A 21,801-nucleotide genomic window follows, 5' to 3' on the forward strand; every position below is an offset into this window, starting at 1 on the left:
CTACCCATCATCACCACAACCAGAAGCAGCCAGGGTACGCCTACTGGATGACAAAGGCCTCTCCCGCCGATCACCAACTGAACTCATACCCCTACAACAGCAGCTATTCTATAGTAGTAAGTGTCCTACCCCACACCCCTACCTGCCTGTATGCCTCCGCTGATTAGGTTTCTATGTAGGGCAGCGTCAGCTCGATAGACCCCGGCGCAGAGAGCTAATCTCGTGCATGAACACAATGGAAACAATTGAAGAATCTCGATGGTGACAACTTAGTGCGAGCCGATTGTGCCCCCCCCCCCCCCCACCCCCTACGTGTTCGGAAAGCCCCGTTATCGGCACGCAGTTGGAAGTAAACAACAGAGTAAGGTATATATGCGACTATTTGCCTCAATTAGGGCGGTTGTCCTGACGGTATACACACTCGGACTTAAACATGCAGTCTCTTCTTCTCTGCTTGGCTCTGCTGGTGGGCACAACAACCGCACATCACATCGGTAAGATAGCTTGTATTTTTTATGACAGCGTCGGTTCGGATATATTAAGAAGTGAAGAAGGAGAAAAAAAAATTAAAACAATGAGGAAAGAAGTGACTCTAATTTAGGACAATGCCCAGCGTGTTTGGTGCTTCGGCAACCCAACTTAGGATGCTTCGGGTGATCAAGTACTGCCGTCTATCATCTTTCTTAAAGTTACACTTCTAACCTCTGCTTCAGCTGCTCAGTCCTCGTCAGTTTTAATTCCTAGAGATAACAAAAAAAAAAAAAAATGGTCGATACCAATTCAATATATTTAAACCAAATTTTAGGAATAAGTGAAAGTAAAAGCAATTTGTTTGAGAAAATAGTAAAATAGGATAACGATACATTTTTATAACGCAGAGAAAAAATTACAGGACTGCCATTAAGTCTGCTTAAAAGGGAAATGGCGAAAGCCACTTTACAGGACTGTTTTCATTAACTGCATCGTCACTGTAATCCCTACTGTCATTTTCATCCTTACTATCGCTGCTCTCGTCATTATCAACTAAATTCACCGACATTGTCATCTCTTAATAACATAACTATCACTAACTGCAGCGTCATTATCATCATAATGTTGAAGTGCAAGTCAACCTTATCACTAATTGCGTTGTCATTGTCATCGCTACTATCATCCTCACGGTAGATAAGGAGAATTAAGATCGGTTCCTCAAGAGACAATGCAATAAAGAGAAAATATATCCGGCGTGGCTCACTGGTTTGCACGCTTGGCTGGGGATCGGAGCGATAGTGGCTCGACTTCCGGTGGAAACAGATTTTTCTTAAATGTCAGTTCGTGCGAAAATTCCATGCGACCACTTCCTGCGGACATTTCCGCAGTTCATAAGTGAAGAAAGGTTTTAGACGTAAATATTTCTTCCCACATCGCAACAGATAGTAGTATGTTGGAAAAAATGTTTTTTTGTTTTCCTTTTTTTTTTATACACGAGACTATTCTGCTGGGAAAATCAACCGCTTGGATTTAAAAGACACTCAGTGTACTGATGTGCATTGTAGAGGGAAGGCGGACAGCGCATTATTGAACTGAGAGAGTTGTATAGCTTTTAGCTTCGGAAGAATACGCTTTGAGGCATTCACACTGAAGCTGAATGCACGAAATGCTTTTGCAGAAAATTGGGTCTAACAACTGCGATGCACGAAGTACAGAACACACGTGCTTTCTTCCGAAGCCTGCTCGTGAAGACAAGCTCATTAAGCGGGACCGTTTGAAGTGTCGGTTATTACTGATTGATAATATATGCCTTGCTTTAATAATGCCAGGTCGAGTCAAGCACCGTCATTTGCGTTCAATTGCAAAATCTTCCTTTCCCAATCTAACTCAGTTGGAAATGACAGCTGGACTCAGTACAAGTTCTTATTTGACCCTAGATTCGCAGTAAAAACACTTTGATTCCACCAAGCGTTGTTGTTGTTCCGGCAACATATAAACGGGTTCATAGGAACGGAACCCCTCAGCTCTTTGGCGAAGTCAAGAGCGGATGCCAATTACATGTTTAATTATTGCGAAAAAACCTGAACAAAACGTAAGTGCATCTCGTCGTGAAAGGGGCATTATAAACTAGCTTAATCTAGTAACATAGCTAAGCATTCATGAATACATTTTTCACAGTGTTCACTAGGGCAATGAGCTTGCACGTGTCGAAAAGAGCAACTCGAGCCAGATTATTCAAGAGAGACGTTCGCGTTGTTTCAAAGCCGATACCGTCTCTTATTCGGGGATGACTTGAACGGTATCACGCTTGCCGCGGCTTATGGTCGCCCGACAGAATGAAGTATTGTTCAACCTGCCACGCAAGAAGAGGCGGTACCGGTCTCAAAACGTAACGACTCTTCTGGCACAACTTGGCAAGAAGTAACTTTCCCTCATAGAATTCCTACCCCTGCAAAGCGGATTTCTGGTGAAGATGGTCACCGTCAATAAACGTATATGTTTAAATACAAAGCGCGTACATGCCCCGCTCGAAAAGGCGCACATGGTAACACATGCTTTGAAGTAAAGCGTAATCCCGTGCCAGTGCTTTTTGCGAACGACAGCAACAGAAGAAACTATAAGGTTTTCTGGCTATCAAGTAAGTTGAGTGAAATTGCCCGCTGTGCGTCGTCGTTAAAAGGAACAGATATGCTTGTTTTGATCGTGATATGCGCCTCAAGTCTACCACATCCGCCTCTCAAGCCCCAGTTTCCTTAAACACAACAGCGGCCACCCCAACTTTATTGACTAGGGCTGTGTGGGTCATCTGGATGCAGGAAACGTTCCTTAAAAAAAAAAAAAGAAGAGAAGAATGGAAAGTACGGAAGGCTGGCAGGGCAATGCCTGACCTTCAGCGCCACACGTGAGAAAAGGGTCAAAGAGGGCTGGGGAAAAGAACGAAAAGTTGAGTTCGTTGCATGTAGCGTGTTCATGGTGTTCTTAACTGTGAAATCAACTGATAACCCCATCTATTCTGTACTATGACCCTTGAACGTAGCTGTGCTGCTTGAATATTTGAGCAGAGCTGTGAAGATGTCCTAGCAAGCAGATTGAAGATACGATATCCTTTTTGGTACGAACAGAGCTAATGCTAAACAGGGTCTACCATCGCAATATACGGCTGCAACCGTCAACCCTTAAGGCCCGTCTGTATAGTTTTCTAACTGTCACTGGCAGACAGTGACTATGTTTTCGGTGATGTCATCACTGGCCTTTTCTTTTGACAGCTCGGAGAGAAAGCTGTGAAAGCAATGAACAACTATTCCCACTTACGCATGCGCATACCGATACTACACTTTCGATGTGCACGTGTGCTCGGTCGTCCTACTTCGTGTCTTAGGTTGAGCCTAATACGATGGCGATGTCAGTTTGCGAAGGTCTCACAGGTGGTGATATCTGCAGCGCGCGAAGCTGTTTAAAAGTAGCTCACTTTCACCGTCTCTTACTTACATAAAGGTGAGTGCGGGGTGCCCCGGATCCAGCCCTACCTGGAGGCTGAAGACCGCATCGAGGGTGGCAAGGAAGCGGTTCCTGGCAGCTGGCCCTGGCATGTGCAGGTCAACGAGCATGACGGCCACCACCGCTGCAGTGGGGCACTGGTCGACGATGAGCACGTGGTCACTGCTGCACAGTGCATATGGTAATGGTGTACGCATAAAGCAGCGGTACTGTGTTTTGTCCAAGTGCAATTTACAAATGTAAAAAAATCTACCAGAACTTGCACTGAGTCTCTGCTCTGCTTCTTTAACACCAGCACAGGCTCAAAGAGGGAGGAAAAAAACTCGAGTGACAACCTTTGCAGTAGGACGTAAATGCGATGTTTCTTGATTCTGTACTTGCATACTTTTTTAGGTAGAGTTGACCAGCCCCAAAATATTCCGCAGAATTTGACAGACTCTCTATATCAGCCCAATTTATGTCACCAAAGCAAACAGTACGTGCCAGGGCAAGCATGCAGGGAATCAAACCGCCGCATTTCAAATCACAAGAGTGGCGTAGAACGTGCTAAGGGCCGTTTCAGTGTGCTTTTTTTTTCTCTGAAAGAACGGCTTATACTAGTAGAAAAACAGATGTTTCTGTTGTACGTTGTTCAGGGCTGACGCGAATTCGGGAGCCTACAGGAGTCAAAGCAGTACACCAGACTCACGTGCGAAATTGAAGAGCGCCATTAAAGTATCTTCAGAGTTCAGCTGCGGTCTGATATAATCATCAAGGTGCTGATATAATCATCAAGGCAGGACAGTCCCAGAGGAGGTGTCGTACAGATGGGTGAGAATCATTTCTGCAGGCCGAGCAGGTCAGGTCAGGATGCAGTGGTTAAAGTCACGGTGATGGTTAGGCATTTCCGCCATTGCCACTGCGGTAAGTTCATACGAGGTGCACTAGGGGGACGCACTCTTTGACCTTCATGTGATCATGATATAGATATGTGCCTAGCAGCACCCAGAAAGTTTCCGTGTCGTCGCGTAGATGCCAGTGACCCCAGCTGTATGAAAACAAGTTAGCACAGAACAAGGCGAACACAACAGTAACAGACAGGACGGAAGTGAGCCGTCTTTTCTTCCTTATAATCTTTCTTTTTGCTGGAAGCAGTGTTTATTTGAGCAGTATGCCACCCAGCAATATGATGAAAGTACACATATGTTGTAAGCTCGGTATCCATCTATACAATATTAGAGTCGACACTTACTCGCGTTGTATCCTGTAGCACTGAGAAATAGCGAAGTCTGGTTGTTTAATTTCTCTTGTTTTGCTGCTCATGTAAAAGGTTATACATGTGTACGTACAAGTTGTGGATGATAAATAAATAAATAAATAAATAAATAAATAAATAAATAAATAAATAAATATATAAATAAATAAATAAATAAATAAATAAATAAATAAATAAATAAATAAATAAATAAATAAATAAATAAATAAATAAATAAATAAATAAATAAATAAATAAATAAATAAATAAATAAATAAATAAATAAATCCACAATATAATGTGTGAACAGAAACCGCTGCACAATAGTTGCCCAGGGATGATATCTTGTTTTGACCATTCAGCATTTCCTTTTCTGTCTCTTTAGAAAACGGGACATCCTTTTCCCCATTTGCGTTTACCTTATAAAATGTGATTGTGTAACCAATCCGCAAAATGTTCGTCGTTGTAAAAATTCTTATTGATCCAGAAAAATAAAAAAAGGAGAAGCGGCTCTTGAAGGTGCGACATCACAACACGCTTCAATGTATGTGTTTTGTGTGCGAACACCAAATTTGTATAAATTGTTCAAAAAGCCTATCCCTCTGCTACATCTTCCGTTACCTTACTTCCTGTCTTCTTCATTTCTCTTTGACATTCCGCTCGTAGTGTAGCACTTGCTGTGGCCGACACGCTCTTTCCTAATCATATTTTTATTTAATAGAAAATAACTACCATTATTCTGCAAGCACCGTTGCATTGCATTGCACTCAGCGCCGACGGAGGATGGCTCATCGCTAATTCTATGCTTTTAAACCTCGAACATTTAGCTTGCAGCATGTTAGAAATAATTATGAACTGGTTCTGCGAGAATTCGCGAACATGCACGCTTCTTTCAGGAAGCTGAAGGACGTCGGAGGGCTCAAGGTCCTCGCTGGCGCGCACTCTAGAGACTCGGTCGCCGAGGGACAGATGAGCGCAGACGTTGCTGAAGCTTGTGTTTACAAGGGCTACAGTGGCGGTCATGTGGTAAGCCAAAATTCGGCTTTCTTCCTCTTTTTGCAACTCATCTAGCAAGCTGTCGCCGAATGAAATGTCCCAACTTTTTTTTTACCTCAGTTGGGTTTAAATGTGTAGATATTAATAAAGTTGTGATGCAGGACTAGGCCATGCATTTCACTACTATAGTTACTTCTGTCATGTTCTTTTTTAAGTACAAAACTGTTAATTACTGGGGGCCGGTGCTGGAGCTGAAGTAGATAGTTCTGCAGAAGTCGGAAAGAGCAGCCTCGTGTTCCGCGTTCTCCTACCTCTTGCGTAAGGCTATTCCTTGTCTATTCCTTCCGGTTGGAGCGGCGTTCAGTTCCGAATAAAACTTTCACAAACTCCTAACTTTACAGATTAATTTAGAGCACTACAAGCCTTATATGCATGGCCTTTTGTGTTCATATTTACGCGGCAATGTGAACATTGTTGAGCATTTCCTGAAACTAAGCTTAACAAAACATCTGAATTCAGAACTGCTTAATTGGCCCTTAGAACGGCGTGGCTGAAATTGAAATTTATTCTTTAACATGTCATTAATTTCCTTACTTATCTTGTCTTTTTTTTTTCTGAGAATTGCGAGCAGTGTGTGCCCAGTATGATCTGAGGGTCGAAAGCTGTGCGCCGAAATGAAGTTGTTGAGTGACATGGTGACGGCTACGTACACAAGAACTCTATCGCTTAGTACCATGTAGTAACTTCTAGTAAGCACTCCGGTGTGTGGTGAGAAAATAGGATATAATAACTTTACAGGTCCTAAAATGGCAAATTGTTTTTCAATGTACAAGGATTGAATTGAAGCTGGGTCGGTAGACTTCAACACGTGACCCTAAAAAGAAACAAGCAAAAGTGTCACTCAAGAAAAGTTTGATTTGGTAGGGATCGTCACATTTTTGTTTTTGGCCGTGTCAAGGCTATTCGTAAATGCATGATTATAGGGTTTTAAATGGCCGATCTCTTGGCTCGTGTTTTAGTAACATCTCTTTTAACGTAACACAAGCAATTTTTATGATGAGCAGGGCCTCTTTATGCATGTCAGTAAAGAAATTCACTTTTCTTCCCCTGGCAAGAACAACATCGCTATTCTGAGGCTGAAGCAGCCGCTGAACCGTACCGACACCGTCCAGCCGATCTGCCTGCCCAACAAGAACGCGCCCGTTGTGGGCGGCTGGAATGTGTACGCCACCGGCTACGGGCACACGCACCGTGAGTCTTAAATATGCGTCGTTGTTCTTGTGAATTACAGGGCGAAACTTGAACTTACATCTTGAATAAAGCCTCTTCAGTCACAAAACCGGAACGAATCTGGTATAGATGATCTCGATATCTCAAAATAACAGCTTGAGGGTTGAGTTGGTACTGCATAGTACCCAGAAATTCGAGTCAGTGTGAGTCAGGTGTGAGACGATCGTGTGTTTGTTGCGCCACATTTCTGGATTCCGATATCATCAAAATTTTCTAGATTTTGACTCGGCAGCGTTAAGACTCTCGTTCAGCGAAGATGCAGCTAGTACAGGACCGGGTTAATTGGAGGAAAATGGGAGAGGCATTCATCCTGCTGTGGGTATATTCTGGACGATGATGATGATGATGATCAGCAAAGATACCGGTGACGCTGGCACCAGTGGCGTTTAGAAAATATCCAAATTGGCCGAAAAGGTTTAAAGTCATACGTGGAGCGGCGGAATAGAAAATTGATGAAAACTTTTAAAAATCGTAAATAGCGATTACGACTCAAACATCATTTGGGCGTGTAGATGAAAAAAGTTTGGGTGAGGTGCGAATGAAACTGGAAATCCTGTATCTCCAGTCAGGCACGTAGGCTATATGCCACGCAGGCACGATCCCAAGGTTAACGCGGAGTGTATATTTATGTCGGGTGGTGTTTTTGCACAATGTGGCAGTTTACAAATGCATGCTAATGAGCAGGTGTGAGATTACAGAAGCACTAAATATGGCAGTAGTGTTTAAGCGAGTAGCAAAGTTCGTGTCGATGGACGGTGAGTGTACGCGAACAAAGATCAGCAAAAAGAGACCCGGAGTGGAACCATTATGTTGTTGCGGCTGTAGGAAGAAAGAAAAGAAAATGCATGGGCCTGCTACTGGCTCTGCAGCTGAGCCTCCTCCGCTGCCTCGTGCGGACAGAAGAGAAAAAAGACAAGAAAGAAAAAAGAAGAGGGAGAGAAAGACGCGTGCCGCAACAACAGCCGTCGTCCACCACCACCGAAGTGGTGGCGGGTGCAATGACGGCCTACAACAGATAAAAATTCAGTAGCAGGCTAGCCCCCGCTGCAAGCGGCGGTGACATACCTGTCCCAGCCCCATCAGGTCCAGGATCAGCCACCCTTCACCACCCCCTCCCCCAGAACCATTAACGCAGTCTTGTCATGACCTTAAATATGTAGCTCATGTGCACCCCCCCCCCCCTCCCCGTGATGGCAGCAACGATGCAAATAATGGGCATTGTCTTATAGCTAGCGAAAGAACGAATATTTGGCTTTCGAGCTTTGTAGGAGGGCACAAGAACTATGTTAGCATATATATTGTATACTGAATGCTAATGAGCTAGGTGTGATTCTGAGCGGGTTATTTGTTAGCTACACTATTTTCTACAATATTTTCCGAAGAGAGTCGCTCATAGGAGATTGCCTCCCATTATCTCTACCCCCAAAATTGAAGCTGAGAAAAGCTTAGCGTGCCACATCTTATTGCGAAGTACATCCAAAGCGATAGGCTGAATAGAAGCTCCCTGTGGGTGCTTTTAGATATGTGAGCTTTGCGAAACAACAACAACAACAACAACAACAAAAAAAACCATCATCACTCATTTGCCTATAGAAATAAATATGGGTACAGAGAATACTCATAATGCGCAAAAAGACCTAATTGTTTCCTTAGCTGCACAGAGCAGTTTGAAGAAATGGTTTTCTGCTAAAATGGCGGCTCTTCACTTTGAGAATTTATTCCGAAAATATTTTAGCAAGCTTCTATTTACTTTAGCTGATCCGGCAGTATTAAATCCAGTATGTGGTGTTGACTTAGTGCTGTGTTGAATACGTAGAGATTTCAGAACATAGAAGTCCTACAACTCCGGATTCAAGTCGAATGGAGACTAAGGCAAAAATATTCAAACCTTGATGTTCTATTGCACAGACGATCACGATTCTCCAGTGAGCGGCTTGAGCCAGGCTCGTGTGAAGACGGTGACGAATAACATGTGCTATGATGAAAATGACGAAGAGGTTCCAAGGAGCGTCTTTTGCACTGTCTACGATCATGGATCCCCATGCAAGGTTGGTGGGCTCCAGCAACTTGGCGTGTCTCTGTCCATGCTGCATATCCGATAACATTTAGCCACGTGAAAAGTTGAAAAGTCAATTGAGTGATCACCAATTTTTGTCCATGTGCAGTCTTTGATAAAGGAAGTCTGCACAGTCAGTAATGGTACAAACGAGAGCTAACGACATTCTAGTCGAAGTCAAGACAAATAAATTGGCATGGACAGGACATTCAAGGCGAAGACATGACAACTAGTGGTCGCTAAAATAAGAAAAGACTGTATTTCAAGAGAAGGCAAGCGTATCAAAGGGCAGCAGAAGGTCAGGCGGATGGACGAGATTTGGAAGTTTATGGGGATTATGTGGATGCAGCGGGAACAGAACCGGGCCAATTGAAAATACATGAGATGCATTTGACCTGCGAGTGGTTGTGATCAGGCTGGTGATGATAATAGATGATAATAAGGAGTTCGCTTCTGAGTCCTAAGACAGGACACGGCATCTGCAGCGTTCGCAATCTTTCAAAACACCAGAACTCCCGTTCTCATTCTGCTGGAGCTTAGGTATTCTAGAAGTGCTTCTAAGAACTGTGTTACAGGTCTTGTAAGAAAACCCTTTTGGATGCATAGCTCTGACAAATTGTTCACACCTGTGAAGTCTAAATGTTTCGTACCTAAAAGCACTTCACGCGTACAACTGCATTTCTTGACAGTGGAGCGATAAAATCAGATTGATATTACCACTAAAATAGCATTTGTTAATAAACTCAACGCTAGTGCTTATAGCAATGGTTGGTCCCGGCTAGCTGATGTGAATATGTGGTTTCCAATATGTGAAAACTCCTGAAGGTAAGTAAATATGTGCAGAGCTGTGTGTGCTAAGCGAGAACAAATAGTAGTAGATATAGATCTGGCTTTCGGCATTACTGTTCTAGAAAGCGGCACAGCACACAAAGCCAGTAACAGGCATGAAGCACGCCGAAGTAGCTCTAACACAAACAAACAAACAAACAAACAAACAAACAAACAAACAAACAAACAAACAAACAAACAAACAAACAAACAAACAAACAAACAAACAAACAAACAAACAAACAAACAAACAAACAAACAAACAAACAAACAAACAAACAAACAAACAAACAAACAAACAAACAAACAAACGAGGTAGATTTGAAAACCTGCAATAAATAAGCATTTGTGGTGTGAGAAGGTCGGTTTTGCAACAAGGCGGACATAATATGCGCAATATAACCTGACGATTACACGAAACAATCACTGCAAAAAACTAATAAACTTCTTATTTTTGATTGTAAGTTTGAGTTTTCGGCGAAATTCTTTTTTTACTTTCGAATTTTACCGTGTTACACGATATTAAAGGAGTGCGACATTATCAGCGTATAGGAGTGACATTTCGCATGTATGCCGTCTCTTCTTAGCATGACATAGGTGGCCCTGTGATGAGCAAAGTGAATGGCGTGTGGACGCTGCACGGCGTGGTCTCAGGCGGTGCCAAGGGCTGCAGAGTGGGCGAGCACCCGATGCTACACACCCGGGTTGCGCTCTTCGCCGACCTCATCGACAAGTACACGCACGCCACCGGCACGGAACAGTGCGACCTCCTCACGGCCTAAACGTGATCACATGCCCGGCACGGACATTGCACCGACAGTGTCCTTCGAAACGTCGCATTATAGTAGACTCAATAAAAGACTTCCACAGGCAGTTTTGTTTCTCTTTCTAATACTGGTCAATAACAATATGCCCCATTCTTCATAGAGTGCTTGCAGAGCATTACAGCTCTAGACTTTATTGTGAGTGCACTCGCGGGCGATATCACTTTGATCCACGTTGTTACTCGATTTCACCGCTATAGCTCCTGCTTTCACAACACCCTGTGTGATGCAAGTAGTGTCATAGAATGCTTCAAATTTTGTTGCATTGCTTAACAACACTAGCATGGAGCCGTTATGTCGAACGAAAAGTCTAACCACTCTGCCACGTCGAGGTGGCTCAGTGGTTAGGGCGCTTGAATGCTGAACCCAAGTACGTGGAGTCGGACGTGGAGTCCGCAGCAGCAGCTTTTCGATGGCGGCGAAAAGCAATGAGCCCCCTGCACTGTGCGTTGTCAGCGAACGTTAGGAACCCCGCGTGGTCGAAATTTCCGGAACCCTCCACTACGGCGTCTCTCATAGCTTGAATCGCTTTGGGATGTTAACCCCTTACAAACCAAAACAGACCTAACCACCTTCACAACGTTTGTTCGTTTTTCAGTCACTTAAGTTGTTCAAATATTAAATAAAGTCTGCAGTTTCAAGAACATATTTTTTGCGACCTGATAAATAGTTGCGATAAAATTTGCACGCTTTAAGTAATTTCCTCTGCAAAGAAAACGTTGTTAAAGTCAGTGCAAGCTTATCTTGATGTGCTTCATAGCTCAACATTTTTAATTTTTTTTATGTTTGAGTGAATAAGTCATTCAAGCTCTGTACTTTGGATTCGAGGAAACGATTGCTTCATATCCATTTCCCTGTATCACTCGGCAATAGAAAAGTGTTCGGCATCATCTGAGCAGGATACAGCTTGCACTCATACATAGAAGCCTTTTGAATGACGGGGGCTTGGTGCCATACATACATTTTAAAACGCCATCGTTTATCTCGGAAAAAAAAAATCAATTGGACTAACTCGTCAGCAAAAGCTGAGGCTCGCTGACATTTATAATTTTATATATTTGACAGTATTTATTTTAGAGATAACATGAGTAAGGTAGAAGCTCTCTCTCTTCCGTTGTATACATGAAGATGATACAATTATACAATTTTTATGAAGATGATACAATCGACAAAAGAAGACGAAAGAACACAAAAGTTGAACTGTAGCACCAGTCCGGTTTTAGGCGCTAGTTTCTGTTACTGAAAGAGACCTAGTGATAAGAACAATGAACTTTAGTTTTACGAGAAAAAAAAAATATCCTCGCAATCTTACGCATCCAAATTCTTTGATATAAAATAAAACAGAAAACAACCATGTCAGCACATGTTAGCAACTTCGCCAGTCACACATTTGTTGACATGAATGTGGTGGTGCTATGATAAAGACACTAACAGATAGAAAAAAGTTGCTGAAGACGGTCGGGCCTTAAGTCTAGGGCTCCAGTGCCTAGGATCGCTGCCTTGGCTCGGTTCACTGCACGACTTTGGTCGCACAGTTGCGAGTTTAGCTGAGTAGCTCAGGGGATGAAAGAGTGGGTGAAAGATTTTGGAGATACTGACAGGCCAACGTGAAGAAGATTTCCTAAAAATGCTGCATTTGTTCTGGTATTCTGCAGGATAGAAAAAGATGCAAATGTCATGATATGCCCCAATGCAGGAAAAAGAAATAACGGAGGTTCAACTTTCTACTTGGTGAAACGGAAAGTCGAGAGATAGCTTATTATAGTTGTGCTATAGCTTTTCCGTTTATTGACGGCGCCAGGTGCTTGGGCGCTAGCTTCTGAGACGGCTTCTACATTATTCGCGCCTTCATTCATAGGTCTTTTCCCGGTAAGCTGCGAGGCGTGCTTGCCATTGTTCTAAAGTTTTCCTGTCTATGTTGGCTCACTTTCGCGTTTGTTGCTTCGGGAATTGGTTTTATCGACGATCTATATTCACTGAATTAGGTGATTCCACCACCAGTTGGTGACTCTGAAATTTATTTATATTATGAGCTTCATGATGTGGCATGCTCGGATGCTGATCTATAAGCAGTTTTAGTTTCACGCACGTGGAGCTCTTACGGATGACCAGTGTGTCTACTCAGAACGTGAAGGGTCTGCGTGAGTCTCACGGACGAACGCGAGATTTGGATTTTCACGTTCAGTTGTTGAGTTCTCCGCGTTGCTTGTGTACGGGGAGTTGACAATATGCCGGCGCCCTGCCCGTCCGCTTCACAGATGTAACAGCTTCGGTGCTAATTCCGCGACGTTATATTGTGTTCTGAACTGTTGTATTCGCCTTCAATTTGCTCATTCTTATCCTCGCATAACGTTTCAAGTAAGGAAACACATTCCTTTTTTAGATAGAAGAGCAATTTTTCAGCTGTTAAGCCTGATGAAGCGTTTGTCATCGTCATAGGGCTCCCAAGGTCAAGTTACGATGGCGTGGATGGATGTAATATAGGAGCGTCCCCTTTGAAAAGGGGTGATAGCAATTGCTATCATGCTCGCGTTTTTCCCAATATCTTGAATATCGTTGTAGATGGGTTAACTATACCATCAGTCCACTTACTGAATTTTTTTTCTACCTTACTAACATTATGTCACTTTTCTGAATTTAGGCCATCAATATTTCATTTTTTTTCCTAGCTTCAACCGCAGATTCGTTCACCCGACCACGGCTATCTCTAAACCCAAGGCCTCAGGAAGAGTGACTGCGCCTGCATCGACATCCGGATGAATACCATCGCATACGAGTATAAGATGTTCAATTGTTTCTATGGATTTACCACATAGTGCACAAGTGTCATCTTCTTGGTTAATTTTTTTTTTGTAGCTGCGTGTCCTAAGGCACACTGATCCAGCTTCAAAAAGTAAGGCACTGCCTCTTGAGTTATCAAAGAAAGCTTCCTTACTGGTCTGCCTCTTCCACTTTTACACTCTATTTCTTTCCCATAAAATTTATCCTATTTTTACCATATGTGTTTTCCACGTTTTGTTTAACGCTCTTTATTTCTCCGTCCTTGTTTCCAGCACACTTACTGGTTAGTTTCCTAGTTCTTTTCCTCCACTGTGAGTGAACGCCTTTTAGGTATAAGTAATTAAATACTTTAGCTGCCCACTTGTTACTGTCCAATTTCGTCAGGCGTTCCGAACACAATATTTTACTCTGAACTTCCTGTGCTTTGAAAGATGTCCATCCCATATCTCCCTGCACCACCTCATTTGTGGTTTTGCCGTGAGCACCCAGTGCCAATTGTCTGACGGATCTCTCATTAATTGCTAATGTCTATTGTACCATATCTTCAAATGTTCGAAAAAGGGCTGCAATGTCACTCAAAAATAATTTTTAGAGTGAGAGTACTATTATTTTAGGTGCAAACCCAGAAAACGCCATGTTCCATCAACCTGACTTCCAAGGTCAGCCATGCTCAATTTGGGGCTTAGCTAGCCTAGCGACCACACTTAGCATAGTGCTCTATGGGGAAATGGTGCGCGAACACATGGCGTACTGACACTTTACGATCACATCACAAACCGACCGCTGTACTAATTACGCCTCATAATAAATTACGGGTGATTAGATAAGTGTGATTAAGAATTGCACTTTACGGTACATGATCAAGTCATACATATATCGTGGGATGGCTTATGCCTAGTAGTGGTGGCAATTATTTGTAGGCTGTAATTAATCACGTTAAATGAATTTTATGCTACAGGATCGATCCATGCATTGTTGGGTAGCTTACTTCGAATATAATTACGCTGGACTAATTGTAGATCCTAATTAAATGCCGATATGTAGTTAATTGTGAAGAAAAATTGAACACTGTGAAATATAATCAGTTCATATATCATTGCATAGTCTATATCAAGTACGAATGCGCTACACTAATTGCAGATTTTAATTGTAGGGCTGGTTGTATCTGAGCTGGTTGATACTTAGCTTGAATGGCATCAGCATCACAACAGACACAAACACATGAAGGAGGAAGCACCATGCTGAGGCTATCAACTTCTTTATTGATGAGAAAGACCGCATAATAGGAGCGACATGACATTTCTTTGTTTTTCATTACATGTGATAAAGCAAAAATTCTATGTCTGGACTCCGCGCAAAGCTCCCAATTTTTACTTATACAATTCTAAAACCTGCCTATTGTAAATTGCATCAAAATACCAGAAAAGCAAGCAGGCGCAAAAAATCACCGAATATGACAAAAGGATTTCCTCATGTCGCCAATATAGCCAAAAGAAGAAAACAATTTTTACATTTCAATGCTTTCGCTTGCGTTTCCCGCTAAATGAACCAGCTTTTCGGCCCAGGCTGAAATGAACCACGCAGACGGCAGTTCACAAGGCCGCGGACTTCCGCTTACCATTCAGAGCAGTTGATAAATTTACTCTTCGCTCCAACGGCATGTCGGTGTATTTATTCAGTAAAAATAAAATAAAAAGGGGACTAGCGAATGCGTTCTTTGATTTTTGCTTGTTGCCTGGATCGATCTGAAGAACATGTGCACTGTTTTTACGAGTGAGACAAGTCCATCTTTATTTTACGACGAGAAGCAAAAGATCATGTACCCAGAAACTCAAGAAATGGCGGGCGAACCCACATGTGACTTCATGTTAAATTATCGACGTTCTCACAGTGAAAGCAGATAACATGTAGGAATTTTACCACACAGATGTACAGTTACTTCTTTATGGTGATCATATACTCCTTTCACTGTAGCCTTCGAATGCTTCGAATCTGAAATGAACTGCTTGCATTGCGGGACAATTATACGGCGCCAAAGCGCGCAAAGCATAAATGAAAACGACACCAAAGAACCAAAAATTCAATACGTATAACAGTGAGGGAACAAGCCACATCCGAAGCCTTTTCTTCCCCGGCATGTCTTGGGCGCCCATGAGGGATGGAGTGCAGCGCCGTCAGTTTTCTATCTAGGTTGTTGTATCGTCATCATCGTCATCATAATCATCATTATCATAATAATCATCTTGACTATACCTACTGTTTGGGGTGCGACCTGATGCCGGTGAACACCTCCGGCAACGCACTCCCTCACCAGAACAGGAGTTGGCCACCCTGGTGCAGTAATTGGCTGCAACCTCCTATGATAAGCTCCATAAAACCCCGGCCCTCAGTCACCAGCGGCTGCGGAATAACTGACAACGGCGGCAGTCAGACCTGTGGCGCAGCAGGGGGTGCTAAGAAAGCCTGGCTCCGCTGGACAGGCCGCCATTGGAAACTGACCCTGGCAACGTTTAATGCTAGAACCCTAGCTAGTGAAGCTAGTTTAGCAGTGCTGTTAGAGGAACTATAGAGGGCATGAAATGGAATGTTATAGGGCTTAGTGAGGTTAGGAGGCCGAATGAGGCATATACTGTACTGAAGGATGGGCATGTACTGTGTTATCGAGGTTTACCAGAGAGGCGACAACTAGGAGTAGGTTTCCTTGTCAATAAGTATATAGCGGGTAATATAGATGAATTCTATAGTATTAATGAGAGGGTTGCGGGCATCGTAATTAGGCTTAATAAGCGGTATAAACTGAAGGTTTTACAGGCCTATGCATCTACATGTAGTTATGATGACCAGGCAGTTGAAAGCTTCTATGAAGATGTAGAATCGGCAATGCGAAAAGTAAAGACGCAGTATACTGTACTAATGGGCGACTTCAATGCCAAGGTAGGGAAAAAAACAGGCAGGAGACAAGACAGTAGGTGACTATGGCATTGGTTCTAGGAATAGCAGAGGGGAGTTACTAATTGAGTTTGCAGAGCGCAATAACTTACGAATCATGAATACCTTCTTTAGCAAACGGAAGAACCGGAAATGGACATGGAAAACTCCTAACGGAGAGACTAAAAACGAAATCGACTTCATAATGTGTTCAACCCCCCCCATTATGCAAGATGTAGAGGTAATCAGGAAAGTGCGATGCAATGACCACAGGATGGTGAGGTCCCGAATTAGCCTAAATCTGAAGAAGGCACGCAACAGATTAGTAAGAAAGAAACCCATCAACGAATTAGTGGTGAGGGGGGGGGGGGCAGGAGAGTTCAGGATCTCGCTACAGAATAGGTATTCAGCTCTAACTGAGGATGGCGACATTACCCTAGAGGCAAGGAACAATAATTTCAGAGATATCATTACTGAGTGCGCGGTAGCAGTAGGCGGTAGGATAATTAGAGAGGATATCGGTAAGCTGTCTGAGGAGACGAAAGATTTGATTAAGAAACACCAGGGTATGAAAGTTTCCAATCCAACAGACCAGATCGAATTGGCCGAGATATCAAAGCTAATGAATAAGCGCAAGGTGGCCGATATAAGGAAGTATAACATGGAGAAAATCGAGCATGCTGTAAAGAACGGGGGAAGCCTCAAAGCGGTAAAGAAGAAATTTGGCATAGGCAAAAACCAGATGTATGCGATAAGGGACAAGGCGGGCTAATATGGAAAAGATAGTCAAAGTAGCCGAGGAGTTCTATACAGATCTCTACAGTAGCCAAAGTAGTCAGGACCGTAATGAGATTGGCGGTAGGGAAAAACAGTCAGACGTTCCACCAGTGCCGAAGGCCGAGGTCAAGAAAGCACTAGAAACTATGAAAAGGGGGAAATCAGCTGGAGAGGATCAGATAACTACAGATTTGCTGAAGGACGGGGGGGGGGGGGGATATCGTGCTAGAAAGACTGGCCACCCTGTATACGCAGTGCCTGGTGTCATCGACGGTACCGGAACCATGGAAGAATGCAAACATTATCCTCATTCATAAGAAAGGGGACTCGAAGGACCTGAAAAATTACAGAATAATCAGCTTACTGTCATTTACGTATAAGGTATTTACTAAGGTAATCGCTAATAGAATCAGGACAACCTTAGACTGCAATCAAGCAAAGGATCAAGCAGGGTTTCGGAAAGGGTACTCTACTATCGATCATATCCATACCATCAATCAGGTGATAGAAAAATGCTCGGAATATAACCAGCCCTTATACATAGCATTCATTGATTACAAAAAAGCATTTGACTCAATTGAAACCTCGGCGGTGATGCCGGCATTGCGAAATCAGGGGGTAGAGGAGCCGTACGTGAAAGTGCTGGAAGATATATATAGTGGCTGCACAGCAACCATAGTTCTGCATAAAGAAAGTAACAAAATTCCCATAAAGAAAGGTGTTAGGCAAGGAGACGCAATCTCCCCAGTACTATTCACAGCTTGTTTAGAGGAAGTATTCAGAGACTTGGAATGGGAGCAGTTAGGGATAAGGGTAGATGGAGAATACCTCAGTAATCGGCGATTTGCTGATGACATTGCCTTGATAAGCAACTCGGGGGATGAACTGCAAATAATGATTGATGACCTAGACAGGAAAAGTAGAAAGGTAGGCTTGAAAATCAATATGAAGAAGACTAAGGTAATGTTCAACAGCCTCGGGAAGGAACAGCAGTTTACATTAGGTAGCGAAACACTAGAAGTAGCAGGCGAATATGTCTACTTAGGACAGGTAGTAACCGCAGATCCGGACCATGAAAAGGAAATAACAAGAATAAGATTGGGATGGAGCGCATTTGGCAAGCACTCGCAGATTATGACTAGCAGCTTACCGGTATCGCTCAAGAGGAAAGTATACAACAGTTGCATCTTGCCTGTACTCACCTATGGGGTTGAAACGTGGAGGCTAACCAAGAGAGTTCTACTTAAGTTGAGGACAACCCAGAGGGCTATGGAACGAAAAATGGTAGGGGTAACATTAGGAGATAGAAAGCTTGATGAGTGGGTCAGAGAAATAACTCAAGTTACCGACATTCTAGTAGAAATTAAGAAGAAGAAATGGACATGGGCAGGACATGTAGTGCGAAGAGAGGATAACTGATGGTCGCTGAGGGTAACAAACTGGATTCCAAGGGAAGGAAAGCGTAGCAGGGGGCGGCAGAAAGTTAGGTGGGCGGATGAGATTAAGAAGTTCGCAGGGGTCAAGTGGATGCAGCTAGCACAGAACCGGGTTAAGTGGAGAAATATGGGAGAGGCCTTCGCCCTGCACTGGGTATAATCAGGCTGATGATGATGATACCTACTGTAGGGTGAAGGTATCTTCTATATTCCTCCAACTAACACGGTCTTGTGCTAGTTGCATCCACTTGACGCCTGCGAACTCCTTAACCTCATCCGCCAACCTAACTTTCTGCCGCCCCCTGCTACGCTTTCCTTCTCTTGGAATCCAGTTTGTTACCCTAAGCGACCATTGGTTATCCTCTCTTCGCACTACATGTCCTGCCCATACCCATTTCTTCTTCTTGACTTTGTGGGGTCCCACAACCCGTTTTAGTGTTTCAAACCGCGTGCGCTTTTTCCTGTTTGTGTTGGTGTTTGCCCGGACAGCGCGAGTACGTATGAACGAGCTGCCTAGAGCGGGGGTGGCATGTTATCGGCGCGAACTCTAGGGTAAATGAACGCGTTGGAAGCAAGGCTAGGGGCTTTTTCGCTGGGTGGCCGGCCAGCGAAGGGCGGCCAGGGAGCGTCACAGGCCGACGGGATGTACACGGACTACGGAGCGGGGTCCTGCGAGGCAAAGACGGAAGCGGTGCCTACAAGAATGCCTTAGCAGTATTAGCCTGCGTGCTGCCAAGCGAGAAGCAATGTTTTTGTACCGTCGTTACCGCCTCGGCCCTATTACTCACCCTATTCGCGCCGCAGCGTGTTTTGTGCTGCCACGGAAAAACCCTTGTCGCGCACTTCGACGGCATGTTTTCAGTGCAGTTTTGTCCAATGCTGTTTCTTTTTTATTTAATTCTTTTCTGTTGATCCGGAATAAACTGGTGTTTTTAAGAAAGACTTGGTTTTTCACTCGTCGGGCGAGACTATGGCTTGCGGACCCGTATTCTAGAAGGCGGAGCCTTCAACTTCCACGAGAATGTGTGCAATTTCAGTTATTTCCCTGGCCCACTCTGCACGCTTCCTCTCTCCTAATGTTACCCCTACCATTTTTCGTTCCATAGCCCTCGGCGCTGTCCTCAACTTAAGCAGAATCCTCTTTGTCAGCCTGCACGTTTCAGCCCCATAGGGGAGTACAGGTAAGATGCAACTGTTGTATACTTTCCTCTTGAGCGATACCGGTAAGCTGCTAGTCATAATCTGCGAGTACTTGCCAAATGCACGCGTTCCTAATCTCGAGCTCTTGGATATTTCCCTTTCATGGTCCCGATCTCTGGGTTATTTCCCTTTCATGGTCCCGATCGGCGGTTTACTACCTGTCCGGAGTACATATAATCGCCTAATACTTCCAGTGCTTCACTACCTGACGTAAACTGCTGTTCTTTCCCGAGACTGTTGAACATTATCATAGCCTTCTGCATATTGGTTTTCAAGCGTACCTTTCTACTTTTCCTGTATAGGTCATCAATCATTCTTTGTAGTTCATCCCATGAGTTACTTTGTAAGGCAATGTCATCAGCAAATTGCAGATTACTTAAGTATTCTCCATCTACATTTATCCCTAACTGCTCCCATTTCAAGTATCTGAATAGTACTGGGGATATCGTATCTCCTTGCATAACACCTTTTTCTATAGGAATTTTGTTACTCTATTTATGCAGAACTATGATTGCTGTGAAGCCCCTATATATGTATATCTTCCAGCACTTTCGCGTACGGCTCGTCTACACCCTGATTTCGCAATGCCTGCATGACCGTCGACGTTTATACTGTTTTTGTAATGAATGAATGCTATTATAAGGGCTGGTTATATTCCGAATATTTTTCTGTCACCTGGTTGATGGTACGGATATGATCGATTGATCGATAGTACAGTACCATTTCTGAAAACCTGCTAGATCTTTTGGTTGTTTGTCTTGATTCTATTAACGGTTACCTTGGTAAATTCCTTATACGTAATAGACAGTAAGCTGAATGGTCTGCAATTTTTCAAGTACTTAGCGTCCCCATGTGTATGAATTAGGATAATGTTTGCGTTCTTCCATGACTCCAGTACCCTGGATAACACCAGGCACTGCGTATATAGGGGGGGGGGGGGGGGGGGGGGAGGGAGGGTGAAGCAATTTTCCTAGCAAATATCCCCCCCCCCCCCCCCCTGCATATTTCAACAAATATATAGTTACCTGATCCTCTCCAGCTGCTTTCTCCCTTTTCATAGTTTCTAATCTCATTATTGTCCTCTCTTCTTTGGCTGCTGTAGAGATCATATACAGATATCTTCGGCTGCTTTGACTATCTTGTCCATATTCATGATGACGTTGCCCGCTTTGTCCCTTATCGCATACATCTGGTTTTTGCCTATGCCCAATTTCTTCTTTACCGCTTTAAGGCTTCCCCCGTTCTTTACAGCATGCTCAATTTTCTCCATGTTATACTTCCTTATATCGGCCACCTTGCGCTTATTGATTAGCTTTGATATCTCGGCCAATTCGATCTGGTCTGTTGGATTGGAAGCTTGGAAGAAGAAGCTTGGAAGCTTGGATTGGAAGAAGGTATTCATGATTCTTAAGATATTGCGCTCTGTAAACTAAACTAGTAACTCCCCACTGCTATTCATAGAAGCAATGCCATAGACACTTACTGATTGGTCTCCTGCCTGCTTTTTCATTGCCTTGGCATTGAAGTCGCCCATTAGAAACAGTATACTGCGTCTTTCCTTTCCGAATTGCCAATTCTACATCTTCTTAGAAATTTTCAACTGCCTGGTGATCATAACTACATGTAGGTGCGTAGGACTGTGCAACCTTTGTTTTACACCACATATTAAGCCTAATTACGAGGTCTGCCACCCTATCATTATTGCTATAGAATTCATCTATATTACCAGCTATATACTTATTGACAAGGAAACCTACTCCTAGTTCTCACCTCTCCGGTAAACCTCGATAACACAGTACATGCCCAACCTTCAGTATAGTATGTGCCTCATTCCGCCTCCTAACCTCACTAAGCCCTATGACATCCCATTTAGTACCCTCTAGTTCCTTTAACAGCACTGCTAAACTAGCTTCACTAGCTAGGGTTCTATCGTTAAATGTTTCCAGGGTCATTTTCCAATGACGGCATATGCAGCGGTTGTAT

General features: G+C 43.5%; 1 protein-coding gene across 1 annotated transcript; it reads left to right on the forward strand.

Moving 5' to 3' along the window:
• Positions 1 to 355: 355 nt before the first annotated feature.
• On the forward strand, positions 356 to 10,739 carry LOC146190930 (chymotrypsinogen A-like). The gene is made up of 6 exons (XM_084599864.1): positions 356 to 494; positions 3,466 to 3,649; positions 5,599 to 5,728; positions 6,814 to 6,949; positions 8,897 to 9,036; positions 10,460 to 10,739. The coding sequence occupies exons 1-6, from the start codon at positions 434 to 436 to the stop codon at positions 10,652 to 10,654; spliced, it is 846 nt and encodes a 281-aa protein (XP_084455990.1). The 5' UTR covers positions 356 to 433; the 3' UTR covers positions 10,655 to 10,739.
• The last annotated feature ends 11,062 nt before the right edge of the window (positions 10,740 to 21,801 follow it).

Source organism: Amblyomma maculatum, chromosome 4, assembly GCF_055883805.1.
Source record: "Amblyomma maculatum isolate TAMU_Amacu chromosome 4, ASM5588380v1, whole genome shotgun sequence".
NCBI classification, from domain to species: Eukaryota; Metazoa; Arthropoda; class Arachnida; order Ixodida; family Ixodidae; genus Amblyomma; species Amblyomma maculatum.

What these genes read in the sequence shown, in the direction of transcription:
- LOC146190930 (XM_084599864.1), top strand. Translation starts at nt 434, where the DNA reads ATGCAGTCTCTTCTTCTCTGCTTGGCTCTGCTGGTGGGCACAACAACC. An exon ending in CGGCTACGGGCACACGCACC is followed by an intron (nt 6,950 to 8,896) that starts GTGAGTCTTAAA and finishes TCTATTGCACAG; the next exon opens with ACGATCACGATTCTCCAGTG. An exon ending in ATCATGGATCCCCATGCAAG is followed by an intron (nt 9,037 to 10,459) that starts GTTGGTGGGCTC and finishes GTCTCTTCTTAG; the next exon opens with CATGACATAGGTGGCCCTGT.